The sequence below is a fragment of the Anneissia japonica genome, unplaced genomic scaffold, assembly GCF_011630105.1.
Source record: "Anneissia japonica isolate Jap-2015-1 unplaced genomic scaffold, ASM1163010v1 scaffold3940_len624931_cov186, whole genome shotgun sequence".
NCBI lineage: Eukaryota > Metazoa > Echinodermata > Crinoidea > Comatulida > Comatulidae > Anneissia > Anneissia japonica.
In genome coordinates, this window is record NW_022713530.1 from 58,104 (window position 1) to 75,868 (window position 17,765).

At 33.7% G+C, this 17,765-nt stretch overlaps 1 protein-coding gene across 1 annotated transcript in view; it reads left to right on the top strand.

The window, feature by feature from the left end:
* Positions 1 to 5,354: 5,354 nt before the first annotated feature.
* LOC117108486 (CAAX prenyl protease 2-like) overlaps positions 5,355 to 17,765 on the top strand; it is a gene marked incomplete in the record, with an annotated part of 16,991 nt that continues 4,580 nt past the window's right edge. Inside the window, 3 exon segments of the mRNA XM_033250501.1 lie at positions 5,355 to 5,486; positions 6,504 to 6,612; positions 12,030 to 12,110. Coding sequence (XP_033106392.1) covers positions 5,365 to 5,486; positions 6,504 to 6,612; positions 12,030 to 12,110 — 312 coding nt within the window.

Sequence of the window (17,765 nt, forward strand, 5' to 3'; positions counted from 1 at the left end):
TCTTGTTGTTTAAATAGCTTAAGTTCAGGGTGTATCATATTGATCTCTGTCTTTGCTGTACATCAAAAACTACACTTTATTTTTATAAGAACACATTAAGAACACTGAGGCTGAATTCGCTTAAAAATTCGGAACAAAATAAGAACAAATTGAGGCTGAGGTAAAATGTCGAATGATTTTTTTATTTAAACAAAAACCCAGAAAATTCAACAATTCATATACTGTAAGTACCTTATTTGTAGTGGTGTGACTATAAAAAATTTTCAACTATTGAGAATAATTTTTAACAAACCCTAAATGTTGTAAAGAAGCGACACGGAATGAAAACACTCCCCTAGAAAGCCATAAACCTACACGAGTCAAGTCTGCTACGATATTGAAATACTATTTGATGATGATTATTATTATAGTATATAAATATTTATGGTTAAAATGTCAAATTTAAGTAGATGTATTTTTCCCTATACGCATCTCTCCTCTCACACCCTGTATCTTAGTATTCGATATCAAAACACCTCTCATTCACTGGGGATAACGATTCAGCAATGGGGTTTATGCCTTTGCGTCAACATCGCGTCAACAACAATATCAATATTATAGATAGGCGTTGTTAGCTTGGACGGATGTAATTCGCATCTTGCACGTCAAGTAAGTTACACAAATAAACCGACTGACTATTATTATCCTGTAAGTAGTTTTCTTGTATCTTTAACCAGATACTTCACTGAACTCAGTCTGAATAACTCAACTTCAACCTAAATATCGACGGAACTATAATTTCGACGATAATAGACTTTAATCCTAAATCGTTCGCATGGGGGGTGGATTGCAACTGATGTGCCTAACAAATTTGATATACATTGATATAAGCGTGGACTCTCTATCAGTAGTGCAACTGATGATCGAAAAGGTGATTGAATTTAAGGAACATCCAAAAGTTAGGTGGTTTATGTCTGTAAAATTTAGTCTGTATATATATTTGCCAGTTTCAAGCAACCTTTTCATTGGTTAAGCCGGGCACTCACTGTGCCCGACTGGCGTCGGCGCCCGACGCATATGATTCTATGTAGAACGCAACGCTACGACGCGCGCGCATTGGATCGTTTTAAATGACGATCCGTTTAGACTGCCGCCAACAATCAGCGTCGCGTCGTCTATCGCGCTCACAGGGAATTGAGTTGGATTCGTGGGCCGACGGTCGTACGACGACACAATGAGTGCCCGGCTTTAAAGGCCACAGTGGGGAAGATCTTACCATCTTTCCCAGCTGTGGCGATTTTCCAATTGCTATGATATAGTTTATGATTTCACAGCGCCGTATTTAAAGTCCCCATGGGTGCTGGTGGCATTGCGATAATGGTAATAAAACAAATTAATGAACACTCTGTTGTAACATGATCTGGAAAAGAACGCTGATTAGGTGATTTAATGCCAACTTATGCAACGGTGGGGTCAGATAAAGGTTTCTACATTTAAAAAAAAAAGAAATAGCTATATGAATTTTCAACAGCAGACCGACAGGTTATGGCTTGGATACACATCACCCGAACTTACTTTTCTACAACATCAATAAGCCTACTAGTAGGACCCGACCGATACGTAATTATATTAATAATAGCAGATAATTATTGATAATAATAATTAGTATTATTTTATTATAATTATTATTTAAATTTTATTTAGAACTACAAATGCCATCAAGGGCCAACATTCGAAAAATTACATATCACAAGCACACACAATATATATACTGTCTCTTATACACATCTAGATGTGTATAAGAGACAGCATATATATAGGCCTGCCGTTAAATTATATATATATTAATCATCAAAAAAAGGTAAATACAGTGCTACACGATGTATTATGTCTGTCTCTTATACACATCTAGATGTGTATAAGAGACAGTGTGTGCTCCAAGTGAAATAAATTGAAGGTTGACAAATTTATTAAAATATAATAAAATAGAATGGATATTTCAATAGCGCCTGCTGTCTTTATATCAAGTTAATGAGCTAATTAATTACACGCAAACAATGATAAAATGCTGTAAATTGCCACTGAACTATTGAATGATTGTATATTTAACTTCGTTCTCATTGGTTAATACCATTATACTATGTATATGCTAGATCTTCCAAATTTACTCACTTTAACGTCGGTAAAGATAACAGAAGCTATCGAAATATGCGTTCTATTTTATTATATTTTAATAAATTTGTGTTCCGCAAGTCAACCTTCAATGATTATATATTGTCTTTTCATTGTTTTTACACTATATAATATATAAATATATATACCGCATTTAATGCAAATAGGAATATGCAACAGTATATGTTCAAATAATCGCCGAAATTATACAAAAAAAAAAAACCTCGAGTGGAAAGAAGTAGAGTCATGCGTAATACGTTGGCTAACAGTTTAATAGCATGCTTAAACAAATATCAATTCATTCGTTTGTTCGTCCGTCCGTCAATCAATCAATCAATCAATCAATCAATCAATCAATCAATCAATCATTCATCCATTCGTTCGTTCAATCGTTTGTTCGTTCATTCATTTACTTCCCGACCATGTCCACCTTTTTTTGATTTATTCGTTTATTAATACTAATTATTATTATAATAAACTATCATGTATTCAAATAGTACCCGTACTTTAAATGAGCATTGACAATTATTAGAGTTTTGGATGGAGTTATTTCTTGTTTCCAAAAAAGAAGATATAATTTGTCAACTCTAGAAACCATTGTCTTTAGTCGAATCGTTATGATCGTATCACCTCGGCGCCTGAGAATTTAATTATTGGTTTGCAACAGCTGAGAGCGAAACAGTAGGTCTTTGAGAGATATGAACGCGCGCTGCGCTTTTTAATGCACAAACGTCTACCGTACTAACCTAATTACGCATGGTATTGGGCTTGTTAGCAGACGAGCCCGCTAACCACATGAAACAATTCCAAGCGATCTTAAGCTCCTGCCATCATTAATCTTTTTCAATTTTGTAAAATCGTCAGATATAAGCCAGGGGCAATGCCACGGAGGATATTGCGGTCCCTCGCCACCTCTAGCTCTGTAAACATAAACCGGGTTAACGCGGGCGGTGGTAGGCTCGCGCACTGCACGCGAACGGGAGGACCTAGCATACGAATCAGACGGGTTGTCATCACCCCTGTGCTCAGATAAGCTCTGTTTGGTTAACAAGCAATCATATAAAGGGCTGCGTGGCCGTCATTCTTGGCATACCACGAGCAATGTACATAACAACTCTTATGCCCACGAACTGGCAAGAGTCAAACGTCGCAGAATCCAAAGAATGACAACCGCTGCAATTCACTAAATCACCAAGAGAGTAAATATCATCAAAATATGATCACTGACTAGATTCAAATTTGAGACTAATTAATATTGTTTCAAAGCCATTCAAGTCATTTCGATTAAGTTCCTCACAATGAGTAGATCCCATCTACAATAACCAATGTAATGTTCAAATACGTGTATAAAATACCACCTTAATTGACATTAAGTGGAATTTGGCCTACATTTTTGACTGAGTGGACATGTGTCATCGATGGAAATGAAAGTAAATGATGTACTGTACTAAAAACATTCGTGTATGTAACAATTTCAACCCGTTTGAACTCGATGTTGACGTGATTCTAACGCGCTGGCTTGTAAACGCAACTTGAATAATGTTTAAACATTAAGCCTATGTAAAATCAACCAAAGCCCTATTCTTTAAATCATCCTCACCATTACCCTCATCATCATCATCATCATCATCATCATCATCATCATCATCATCATCATCATCATCATCATCGTCATCATCATCATCATCATCATCATCATTTTCCTCCCTCTCCTCATCATCATCATTATCATCATCATCATTATCTTTATTACTATCATAGAGAGATATCCTCCTCTTTATCCAGAGGCGGATCTGGGTTCAAATTTAGGAGGGGTTATAATGTTTCCATTAAAAAGAAAGGGGGAGGGGGTGGGGTTCACCCCGGGAAAATTTTGATTCCAAGATGGCGGTAAATGAGCTTTCCCGACTTCTGAAGTGCCCTTTAATGACTTCAAAGTTCTTCAAAACTCAAGGTTTTATTCCCTCTTGAAAACGATCAGGAAAATTTCTCTCATTCTTATTATAGTAAATAAGCCTAATGTGTGTACCGGGTACATACAGAAAAAATTGAGTAGTTGCATACGTATTTTTCCATGAATCGACGAACCCCAAAAAGAAAGGTGAGTCGGGGGTCCGCCCCCGGGAAAAAGTTGATTTCTAGATGGCGGGAAATGAGGTTTCTTGACTTCCGAGGCGTTTTTTAATGACATTTAAGTACCGTACTGCAAATTTCAAGGTTTTCCCCTCTGGAAAACGGGTCAGGTAACTTCTTTATTCTTATTACAGTAAATAGGCCTAGGCCTAAGTGTGTATACATACAAATGAGTAGTTGCATATCCAATGTTATCATAGTATCATCATCATCGTCGTCATCGTAATCTTCACCTCGACCATGCATTCATTAGGCTTATCATCACTAACATCATTAACACATTCCAAAAATATCATCAACCCGCTAGAAGTATGCCATGCATCATTTCTGGCTTTCATGTTTGTGTTCTGAACTTTTGTAGTTCAGTGTACAGCATTCATAGAGCGTTAAAGTTGTAAATGTGCTTGATTCTAACATTTGAAATGTCACAGAGCGATCCATTTCCCCAACATGGTATTTATATGTATTTAGTTAGCAGTAAATAATTTCAACACCTGTCTAATGTACAGTATATAACGCTACTTCAGCCGCTCGGAATAGCTCGAGATTGATTATTTTTGCAGTGTTTTCATTCATCCTTACCGGTTAAAAACTAGGTCAATATGTTTTAATATTCTTAGAACTAGCTTAAATAATCGTTAATGTGTGTTTTTGCCTATATAAGCACATACTTAGGTAACTAATGTCAATAAAACAGGGTATATAGGATATATACCAAATACAAACATTCCTTAAATAAATTTTAAAAGTTTTCTTTTTTTAAAAATCTTTTTTAAAAATACAACCTACATTAAAATAACACTTTTGCTTAGTAAAAATAAATTAATATCGATTTCTGGATTGTTGTATGGGCCTAACTAAGTGAAACCAGCGAATTTTTAATTTTTGAATTTTCTAATAACATTTTAATAATTATCTATGATAAGTGAATAGGTGAACATATTTTCTTGTATAATTTTCAAATAAAATCGTACTTTAACGTACAAAATACTATTTTAATTCAAATATGGGATGTTAATATTTTAGCTCTAAAAATATTAGTTAGCGCCACCACCGGTACACAACTAATTTGTTTACAAAATGGCAGCCACCATGGAGGTAACGTTTGAATGCCAGTCTGAAATGAATTCAGTGATATATTGTCTTCTCTTGGCAATAATGTACGTCGGAAGTCTATATGTGTGTGGTATACAACTTCCGAGGTAAATACATAATTGTTGAAAATGCTTTGTTTAAAATAATTAAGAAGTTAACGCTATTAAAGCTAGGCCTAGGGTCTAGCTAGCCTGCCTCTCAGTCAGACTCTGCTGCGGGTCCCTAGTCCAGCTAGTACAAGGCTAGGCTAGGCAGGCCTAGGTCTAAACTTAGTGTCTGAAATAGTTCTATGGTGGACCGACACTGCCATTTATGATTTTTTTATGGAATTTTTGGCGCTAATGCACTTTAGTACTCTACCTAAATTTTAGGCTAAACCCTTTAACAATAACATATTTACACTGTCACTGGAGTTACTTATTATGGTTAGGGTTAGGGTGGAGTAAAAAGTGCATTAGCGCCGAATTTTTATATGTCATGTCAATCTGAATGACATGTTTGATCCATAACTGTAAAGTTTCTTAATTGCGCTGAGGATATCTATCAGCTCAAATTTGTGGGGAAAATTGCTATCTAGGATAATAATATGTGTGCGGAATTGCTGCATAATTATTGCATTGGTTATATATTAAGGTTTAGTCAAAACCTAATTTTCAGCGAAGTCTGCGTAGAAATCAGCCCATATTTTCCAAAATGCGTGGATGGATTTTTAGGCCAGATTTTTGCGCGGAGGATATATTCCCTGTGCAGGCCTTACTATACAGTCTGGCCGGTGTTCAATTTTGGTTACATGCATCACAGTCCCATCCATAGTCCATACTGTAAGTTTTTTTAATTGCCTACAGTAGATGATACCTCAAAAAGCAGTTCAGCTTTGCACGGAAAATCGCTTGGAATATAAGTGCGCAGATACTGCATACATTGGTTATATTAAGATTAGGTCAAAGCCTAATTTTTGGCAAAACCTACGCGGAAATCGGCCTTTATTTTCTGACATACGCGGATGAATTTCTAGGTCTGATCTTTGCGCAGGGGCATATGCCCTGTGCATGCCTTACTATACAGTCTGGTCGACAGTCAATATGCTACAAAATAATTTGTTTACAATTCTGCTACTACTTTAGGGATCATCCAAAAACTGTCACAAGGAGGATTGCTGCTGTCACCATAGTTTGTGTCATTGCACCAATATTTTTACTGTTCATAGGACAACCAACAGGGCAGGACCAGCCAGTAAGTACTATGGTTAGCAGTGTTTCCTCTATATTACTTCAATATTACTCTCGTGTAATAAAGCATTCCGCTTATAAGACGACCCCCGAGAGTTTGGGAAGATTTTTTTTTATGTCAGGCTTCATTGTCGGAATTCTCACTTTTTATGTTCTCTTAATACTGCTACTAGCTTGCTAAAAACAGAGTTAATCTTCCAAGTACCGTAATACCATTTATGTTGGTTACATTGTTTTGCCTTGGGATGTCTGATACACTTTATAGAAAACTACTGTACTTGAGTTAGCTAATATAACTTATGGTATACTAAAGTACAGTAGAACCTCGTTTTTACGTACCCCAGTTATACGAACCCTCAGTTTTACGTACGCCTCGTATCGACGATGACGTCACCAAAATCCCCGAAAATATTCAAAACAAACGGCCCTTTTCAGAGCAACCATAAGTAAAAAGACTATAACAATAAACAAACCATAATGCAACGTATTTTCATTAAACAGCAACATTGATTGAGTCTAATACGGGGTTGTTATAACCAAGTGAACTGAGTGAGATGAACAACTACCGATGGTGCTCAAAATAATTGCTTTCCTCCTTATCTTCGTGTGGCAAACCATGGAAAAACTTGTCTGGTCTAATTTTCTACACGAAGCTGAGATTTCGTACACGAACGCTAATTGGTTGGCTCGCCCAGTGCACATGGCTTTAGTTTGTCTCAACAGGCCCAGACAACACCACAGCTCTGTTGTTTAGAATAGGCATCAAGGGGAATTCCAAGTTATACCTTTGTCGTATAGGTAATCTTACAATATTTTCATGTTCTTTTGTTAAATAAAAGACATAAAGTGATGAATTAATACACTAGACACATGGTTTTATTTCAACACTTTATTATGACATCGTAAGGGGATGAATAAAAACACTAAACACATTGTTTTATTCGTAGGCCTAGAGGCTAGGTCTAGCCAAGCTAGGTAACATTGTTCGTTCGTTCATTCATACATATGTATATTGAGCATTACGTACGTATTAGATCAAAGGTTACCACAAATTTAACACAACCTCTATTTTACGAATCCCCCGATTTACGTACGCCCTCCGGTCCCGTACCGAACGTAAAATCGAGGTTCTACTGTATACCATAAGTTCAGCATACCGAATTGAAAGTTTGTATTAAATATATCATCATACTGCACTTTAATAGTGTGAGTCAAATTGCCAACCTACAGCCATATTATCAGCACTGGTTCAAGCCTTTGGATCTGGTGGTGGAACAAGTCTTCTTGGATTAAGGATTAAATTATAGGTCTGTATTGTGGACAGACAAGAGTAGCTGGCACCGGTTTACTGGGTAGCTCAGACACGAAGAGCCTTATTACTGTAATAGTGCTCATACGTCTATTGAAAGTGTAATACTTAAATTAAATAATTCTTCAGTGATTGTAAACAAGTAGTGAGCATGGATAAAGAAATTATTTACTTGTGAGTGTGGCATACAGGTAAAAAAAAAAGACAGTCTGTGTCTCTGACCATGACAATTGACATATTTTGAATAAAATTCCTCCAGTACCAAATATTACCTATACACATAATATAGCTCAACAGCACGTTGCTTCTGACCAACAGCTGCATGGTCCCATAATCTTTCCAACCCTGGAGGCATATGTGAGACAAGAAGAGCTACTGAAGTGTGTTAATTAATGTGATGATGATCACAAGAAAACGATTTGACTTTTGTCTGTTTCTCTTCCTTTCACTTACGTTGAAGCGAAGACTGGCCAATAGGGAGCTTTCAATTTGCGCGACAACGCGACGCTAGAACAGAATCACTCATGCGTGAGGTGAGGTGACCTTAACAGTGGCCCTTTCCAGAGTGTTACAGTAAGTGAACTTAACAACTGTCCAGGAATACGCGCGTCCAACAAACACAGGTGTTGTCCCACAAACACGCATGTTTATGTACATTTACGCTATAGACTTGTGGGACCTTAGCAACAATATCCAAGGGGCGGGGCTTAGCAGCAAGTTCCATTCCAAAAGAGCTTCCTTTGAATTTATGTTTATCATCCTACAATATTTTTGGGCCATCATTTTTACACTTAAAAAAAATAAACATGACATAACAGGGGATAGTCCTGAAATTAGGTGGCGCTGCACTGTGGCGACAACCTTTATTGTGTGTACCACGTTCTCGTACGTCTAGGTACAGGTACTATTTTATTCCGAATTCTGTTTCTATTTTTAATAAGCATGTAATTCGCCGGTAATTGTGGCTATTTTAAACTTCTTTATTGTCTGTTGTTTTATTGGGACATATTTTTTTTGTGTATTTTGTCTGTGCTCTATATTTCTGTGTTTTTACTGTTTTCTATGCCAAAGGAAAGCAATTTTCCGATTGTTACAAATTGGATGAATAAATAATCTTTTCTTATCTTAAGCTGGAATGCTTGTTTCGGAAGGGATCCTCAACTATACATAAAGTTAAACTTTATTGCCTACTCAGGCCTTGAAAACGTATTTTTGTGCCTCCGCCCATGAAAATTATCTTGATCAGATGACTACAGGACCAAATTTTATCTTTATTCTATTATAGCAAAACAGTAGTACATTTAGTAGTTTGGAGGAAGCAAAAATATTAAATTTAATTTTGCATTAATTTGTGATTTGTAAAATAAAAATAAGCAGCCCTGTGCCTACTTATCAACCAGGTAATCAATAAAAATTGTTTTTGTTGATTTAATATGTCTGGACACACTTCAACAACGATAACTTTTTATGTGGCTTAGTTGAATTAGTCATAGGTTTAGTCATAATTAATGTAAAATGTTTTGGTGTAAAATTATGTAAAAACAAAGAAATATAATGTTTAATATTCTTATTCTGTGTATTTAACTTTTGAGTGTGCTATATTAATATTTAATTTAATTTTTTTCATAAATAACTTTTAATTTTAAGTCTAAGCTAATTTTATTTTTATTTTTAAATTTTATACACTATTTTAGAGAGCCACCTGACATAACTTGATTTTACTTTTTTGACAATCTGGTCGTGTAGGTGTATAATTTTATTGTTACTGCTGTTTAAACTGTATAAATATTAATTTTCCATGTCCTCTATTTTTTGTATTTTTAATGATGGAATAAATCAAAAATGTAAATGTAAATGTCATTAAAAATTGACATAAAATAGTCTTACTATTAAAACATTTCTTTAATTTTAGAAAAGTTCTTAAAGTTCCTTTTTGTTTTCAACAGGATTTCATAACAAACCACCCCACTTTTCATCCTGATATCATTATTGTTATACTTAATACAGTAATCATGGTACCACTTTCAGTGTTATATTAACAAATTCCTAAAATTTTGATACTATTAAAGATAAGGTGAAATTAAGCCAAATTATCTTAAACCTCCAATTGCATCCATGTTAGCAGTAGTGGCACCCCAGACTGATTAACATGTTGGGGCATCTTGTATTTCCACCTGCTACATACTCATTAATTGAAGCTCGTTCCTATCAGTCATCTTGAAGAGTATGTTATGTTATCGTCAATTTGATATTTTCTGTAATTGAAAGGAATTGCTTGGATATGTACGTCTATTATTAATAATAACACGAATGGTGAAGTTGTTACGATTAAGCGCACAGAGCCTAGTCCAAACCAAGGTTAGATACCAATTGATAAAGCGAAGAAATTACCACAAAATTGAAATTTTCATTTGACCTTTAATAGGTGAGATAAGTTGTCACAACAACTCAAGCCTTTAAAAACCAGGTGTACTTACAAACGTCCATTATTTCATGATGGCTCTCTCCGCCATCACCTGTCCGCAAAGATGCTTTCGAGTTTCACACATTACAAAGTCGAACCTTATCTGAATGTGTGACCTTGTTACTTGGAATATTTAGTCCAGGTATCGGATTTATTTATTCTAGGTTCTGATACACATTCCTTGCAATTTATGTTTATTGGATTTTGAATTTTGTTTCTTTGTCTGTACTTGATGTCGAAACAATGATTATGCAATCCTCCTTCCAGGTTTGTAACAATCAAAATCAATACTGTAATATTAAGATTACCAATTAACAATAAGACAAGACTTTTTGATACCTTGTTTCGCAAATAAAAATCGTAAAAGGAGGCCATGGGAAAAAAAATTAAATTTAGTTTTCTTATTTAGTAAAGGGTTTTATTTAACATTTTATTGGTGAATATATACAGTGCAGTAAAGGGATGGTTAAATGCTTTAAATTTATATAATTAGGAAGAAATATACAGACTCTTTGAGATTTCAAAGCAGCGGCAGGTGTAATAAAAACTTTTTTTTCCTGAAATTTCAATTTTTTTTTTGTTGCGGCAGGTGAGCTAATTGGCCAAAATAAAATTATATTTTTATTTGAAATCATCATTATTGGCAGGTGGTGGGTGAACTAAATAAGGTATAAAAAAGTCTAGAAGTTGCCTAAGCAATGTAGCCTTTTTAAACATTAAACGGTGATGAGGGCGGTATAATAGAACAGTAGAGTATATTGGCCCTAATGGCCGCCCATACAAAAAAGATCTATTAATTGACCAGTATTTACATACATCAATTATGAGTTAAATACAAGCACAAAACACCTTCCAAGGGTCTGTGCAAAGTATAGGAAAATTATTGATTATGTGTCTTTGTTAATTAACTATTAGTGTTAATTAGGAGAAAATATTTTCTAATATTTAATTGAAAGCTAATGGCATTTCAATTATTCATTTTTATTTGCAAGTTTATTAAATTAGCTTAACAAAGAGTGTAAATTCTTTTAAATCAAATATTAAATAGAAATATTGCACTCATATGGAAAATTTCCTAATATTCATATTTCATTTTGTTATGAAAATGAAAGCAAAACTATCAAGTAAATTCTAGAGTAATCGAAAAAGTGTGCAACCACTTGACCAGGTGACCATTAGAGGCTATTTCTCTGGATAGCCATTTTTTGAAAAAAAAAAAAAAAAAAAAATCTCCTAGACCACTAATGGACTGTCTATATAGAGGCATTTCATAAAGATAATTTTCGTAGTCATGAACCATTTCTCTCCACACGTGAGCTTGCCTTTAATGACGCACACATTTTTCTCGTTGGTTACAATTTGTTATTGATAAACAGACGTGAAATGATGGATACAGGTTTGGCAATATTGTGCCAAGTTTGCATTTCGAGATTAAGATGTCGATGGTTTGTGTTGATAATCTAAAGCAAACATTCCGTGGAGTACATCACAGCTGGGTATGATTCCTCTGCTTCTGCATGTTAATGTTCATGTGCTTTCGTAATTCCATTTTTTTTTCTCAATTATTTTAATAAAAAGATTCCTTCGTCCTATTTTTACACCATAAATTTTGATTGTATAAATTCTTTTTTTTTTAATTAAATCTTAGGTGAGATGGCTGTGGCATTGGCTTGGAATTCGTTGGGAAGGGTTCTTTCTTGCTGCTACCCTCCCTCTGCTCTTGACAATGGTGAGTGACTTAGTACAATATAACAAAATATAATGATTATCTTTATGTCCTCTACATTGAATTACTTTTACCCAGATATAACCAATTCAAAGAACTCTTAAGGTGCAAAGAACACTTAGCCAGGGTCCCAAGGAAAAATATATTTTGACATGTCAAAATGAATTTTTCGAAGATTCTGAAGAGGTGGTGAAGAAATCGTGAGCAGTTAATAGGATACAAAATTGTGAATATTTCAGTCTGGGGATAAAAAGTTTTAACACCCTTTTTTCCAACAAAGAAAAGCTTATATTTTTTATTTATTTATTTAGGGGCGCACACGTATGCGCCAAGAATTGCCAATATTGAATATATCACCATCTTAGAAGCACAGTAGGTGACAATCCCTTTCACAGGACAAACATACACACACGATGCTTTACACAAACTAACTTTAATGTGAGGATTTGGGAGTGGAGTTTTTTTGGTGGTGAGAAAAATTCTAGAACACTGACAGCAATCAAATCCAGGACCCTGGGATTGGAAGGCAAGCATCTTAACTGCCAAGCTAGTCAACTCCACTCAATAGATAAAAATATTCCTTGTATTCTTGTATTGATGTTTTACATAATTCTATGTGAATGGAATGGTAATTTTAATATTAGGTTAATGCAGTTCAGCATAATTTGCATTGTCAAACTATCGAACTGCCTCAACATACCTTGTATTCTACAGAATACAAATATAAATGAAAATACACAATTAATACTTCATTGGGTTGGTTTCTATAGTGTAATGTTCAGAAAGTTTTTGTCAGTGATATCATATCCTGCAAAAAATCGAGTTTTTGTTGCTTCATTTTTGTTGTCCAAAAGTATAATCAGAAATAAGGAAGTAATGCAATGAGATGATTTATCATAATTTAACATCAGGCTCATTAATCATTATTATTAATATCATTATTATCATTACATTAATATCATCAGTCATTAACATTATTATTATCATTATTATTAATCATTATCATTGTCATACGTTATCATTATCAATATTAATGTCAACATCATTCACCATTAACATCAGGTTAATTATCATTATCATTAATATCATTATTATCATTATCATTTATATTATCATTATCATTTATATTATTATCATTGTCATTAACATTATCATTATCATTGTTATTAATCATTGTCATTGTCATACATTATTATTGTCAACATTAACGTCAACATCAGCATTCGCTATTAATATTAACATGAAGTATGAACATCATTATTATGGCCTGGAGACAGATTGAAAATAGTAACATGTAATATTCTCTTTAATTATTTCAATATGTGAGAAGTATTCAAGATGGTCTTCAAGGGGTTGTCGCGGGGTCATGGTTATTGTGTGTCTTCATCACATGTGTGTTGCGTATTATTAACTGTCTTAATACAGCGATACATTAATTAAGCATTTAACAGTTGCATTTAGCTGTGCCCAGTGACAGTTTAACGTTTGTATTTGATCAAAGAATATTAGTGGAACAATTCATCACTCGCAAATGCTCCACATAATTGACGTCAGATGTCGCATATTTATGTAGAAGCATCATCGGATGCATATTCCTGGCTGTCGAAATGAGTAACTACAACTTTCTACTTCACCATCCTATAGTTATAAGATTCGTAAGTTAGTCGAAGAATTTGAGATACATACCAGAACTTTGCTAAACATAGTTTTATAGCTTATCATTGTCTGAAACATAATTCTATGAAAGTTTAACTTTGAATTCAAAATGAGAAAGTTTGAATGGTTTGAAATGTAATATACTTTGTACAGTAACAATATACAGATTTGCCTTAGGTAGGAGAATTTTGAACACAGGTATTCTTTGGAAATCATGACTTTAAAAACACTGAACTGTTTATTTGAAAGTTGGACTTTGGCACTATAGTAAGACGTTTCCAGTACCTATCATTTTAAAGCTTGCTTGTAATGTGATGAATATGAATATATATTATTTAAAAGTAAATTTTCTTGTTTTGGCCAATCATGCTCCTTTTGGCATGGCAAGCCACATATGAATGAATACTAAGATAAACAACAATATTAGTTGTTGCCTTTAATTAGTGTGGACATGTAATTGTTGATGTTAGGAGTGTTCTTAAAAGGGGGTATGGTCTTCACGATGTCTGTCAAGCTTTGAGTAAAAAATAAGTATCTTAGATTTGGCTACAAAATATAACAATTTTAATCAAAAATTTACTAGCCCATGGCTTCAATGGTGTTGTTCCCTCTGGCGGTACATATACCAACAGCCTTGAGACACCACCTTTTAATCCTATCGCAAAACACTTTTGTATCAAAACATCTCAAACATCTTCCAAATTCAACATCCTTTTGTTCTAGCTGTGATTGACACATACCAGCAAGGAATTCCATCAGTCGCGGAAGTAGCGATGCCACCCCTGCTAAAGTGCTGTGAACCTAATTGGATCCCCGGGGAGACGGCAGACCCACAACAAGTGCGAAATGAAACGATCACTCGTTGGAAGACAGTCGTGTTTTGACTGTCCATCGTTCTCCTCAGGGAGAAGATTTTAGCAGCATCTGAAGAAGCAACAATGAGTACAGTTTTGATTTGATTGGAGATTTCTCCGGTGTGCGCGAATGCCCCGGCTAATTTCTTGCGGTGTTGGGTGACGCAGTGTAAACATCAATTACGTTTCTTTTGCCTTTCAAACTCACTGAGCTCATTCAGTGGCTGAAAGTCAGATGTATCCAGAAACAAAAAAGACCAATTTAATGATGAAAGAACTGGAGGGTTTTTTGATGGTGTTATTTTTTTTTCTGTCAGATTTTTATGTGTAAGTTAAGAGCTTAAGTAAATTAATCAAGTAATTTAAATAGGGAATTTTTATTTTTTTTAACTCATGACAAAACTGTACAGTATATCTTTAGGTGATCAAATTTTACATATAATTTGATGAAGCTGACATATCATATTACTGGCGAATACTATACAGTAGAATACATTTCTTCCCTGTGCATTCATTGCTTGATTTCAGAATAATGTTTCCATGCAACAACTAAATACATAAATTATTTCTCAATTAAAGGTACTTTAACTTGGAAATCAGAACTGCATGATTTTAGTGCTGCAGCAAAAATGTGTTTAGAGGGTCGCTGGACTCCTTAAAATAAGAAATGACTTGCTAAAATTTACTGTAGTAAAGAAAGTGCATTCTATAAGTATCATAAAACTTCATTGTTTATCAGCTAACGCCCCATTATGAGTATCTGTTTTTTAACGTACTTACAAGTGGGTTGCAACAAATTGCCTGGACATTTGTTTGGGTCGTGGCCAAAACTTTGAGAACCGCTGTTGTAGAGCATATTCAAATTTTACATTTTTTCGGTCCATAACAGCTATTGTATTGCTTAAGCTTGGCCTAACTGAAATCTTGGAAATCTTGGGTTGGCATTTTTTGTTGCAAAAATATTGTTATTTTTTTTTGCATGTGATTCAGCTAACATACTTATTTGTAGTAGCTTATTATATTTCTTATATTATTTATCATTATTATTTTATGTTATAAATTATTTAAATGATGCAAATTATTCATTCCAGAATATAATTATTTACTCTAATAATAGTATATACAAAAGTGAAAGTGAATACAATTGGTGGTACATATAATTTTTTTTTATGTATTCCACATAAATATATAAAACATTATTCTATTGTATAATTTTTTTTTTAATGGCGAAAGCAAAATAATTATTTGAATAATTCCAAAACAGTTGTCTTTTAAAAAGGTTTCACATAATAGTTGACCTCATCTAAAAAATTAATTGGCACAAATTTACAATGCTTTTGAAGGTCAAGCCATTGAAGTTCTTCAACAGATGCAATGTTGTATATTATTTTTTGTAGTGGTGTCCTCAAGGAATTTCATGGCCACCCTCATGAATTGGTGTCACAGATAAACAGTACTGTATATCAGATATCAAACATTTATATATATTTATTAATTCCATTTTTTCATTCATTCATTTATTATTTCACAGATAATAAAGTACTGTATATCAAACATTTGTAATTAAACAAATGTAATTATTTATTCATTTAATGATTTTTTTATTTTTCAAAATTTAATTAAATCCTTTATCCATCCATCTATTTTTTCATTCATTCATTTATTCATTCATTCATTCCATTCATGTATTTATTCCATTTTTTTTACCATCTGATTTATTCTTCGCTTCATTATTTTATATATTTGTCATTCATTTATTCTCGTTCATTTATCAATTCATTTATTACATCCATCCATCCATTAATTTTTTCTCTCATTTATTCTTTCATTCATCTGTTCATCCAATCCATCATTCATTCATTCGTTCATTCACTCATCGCAGTATCCATTTACTGACTCATTCATTGAGCCAGCTCAGTATTATCTTGCCTTTGTGTACAAAGAAATTATTAAAGTATTGCTTACTTTATTTGTATTTATTTATTTATGCATGCTTTACTCTAATTATTACAGAGCATTCACTTTTTATTTTTGTTCATTCGTTCGTTTGTTTATTCTGATTTTAATAATGAATAGATGATGCAGACAATAAGTAATGCGTCTAACATTAAACAATATTATTTTGCACTAGAAATAGATTGCAATTTACATAAAGTGAAAGTAGGGCAAATATATGTTAACCCTAAAGCTCTACCGACACCGCATACCTCCACTAAACTAATATCTGAGAGTTACACGGTAGATGTTAATGAAGTTAGGCAGCATAGTGGACCACAACCAGCAACAGGCACTGCTCCGTAAGGAATGCTTGAAAATTACATTGTTTGGAATTTAACAGTTGGAAATTGACGTCAAACTTGTAGGAAAATGAGTGACGCTAATTGAGAAGAATCTGACAAAAGATGGCTGGAGGAAATTGAAAAATGCTGCGTAATTACTGTGAAACACATGGTTGTCACATTGAAAACAAAGTGGTTTTTTATTATTCATTTCAGAATTTATACTCTTTAATTGCATTAGTTGATTGTAGATTTGTATTTGAGAAACCACTGCACTTGAACTTGAGTAGTTAGGCGATGCGCATTTGATATCTGGCGTTGTAATATATGGCCTTTTATATTTATTTTCAGTGGTCATTACCACAAGATGACTTTCTATACTAATCACTGTCTGTCCTTCCTAACATAGGCTATTCATTACTTAATTGTAAATTTTAAAATGTACTTAGTATATTTATTATTCTTGGTATCTTTATTGCCATCAAATTAAAAATATAATTTCTGTTTAAAGCTCAAAATGGAATATTCTTATTACAAAATATACAACAAACATGATAAAGAAACACATGGCAATTATATTTTTGTAATCATAATTCCTTTTTTAGCAGTCCATTTGTTTAGTGATTCTGATGTTTTTATGTAAAAGTTTTGTATTTCTAAATTTTTAATTTTCATATTTTTGTACGAAATTTTCATAAAAGATGAGATAGAAGGAATGTGAGTCTTAGAGTCTAAAATACATTTGATATTCTCTGGGGCATAGGCTGGTTTTGTTGTGGAAGGGGTTAGGAATTGGCCTGGCGAGTGAAAATTGAGAATGCGGAGCTAACTCTCTATGCCAGTGAAAAGTTAATGGTTGTATTTAGTAT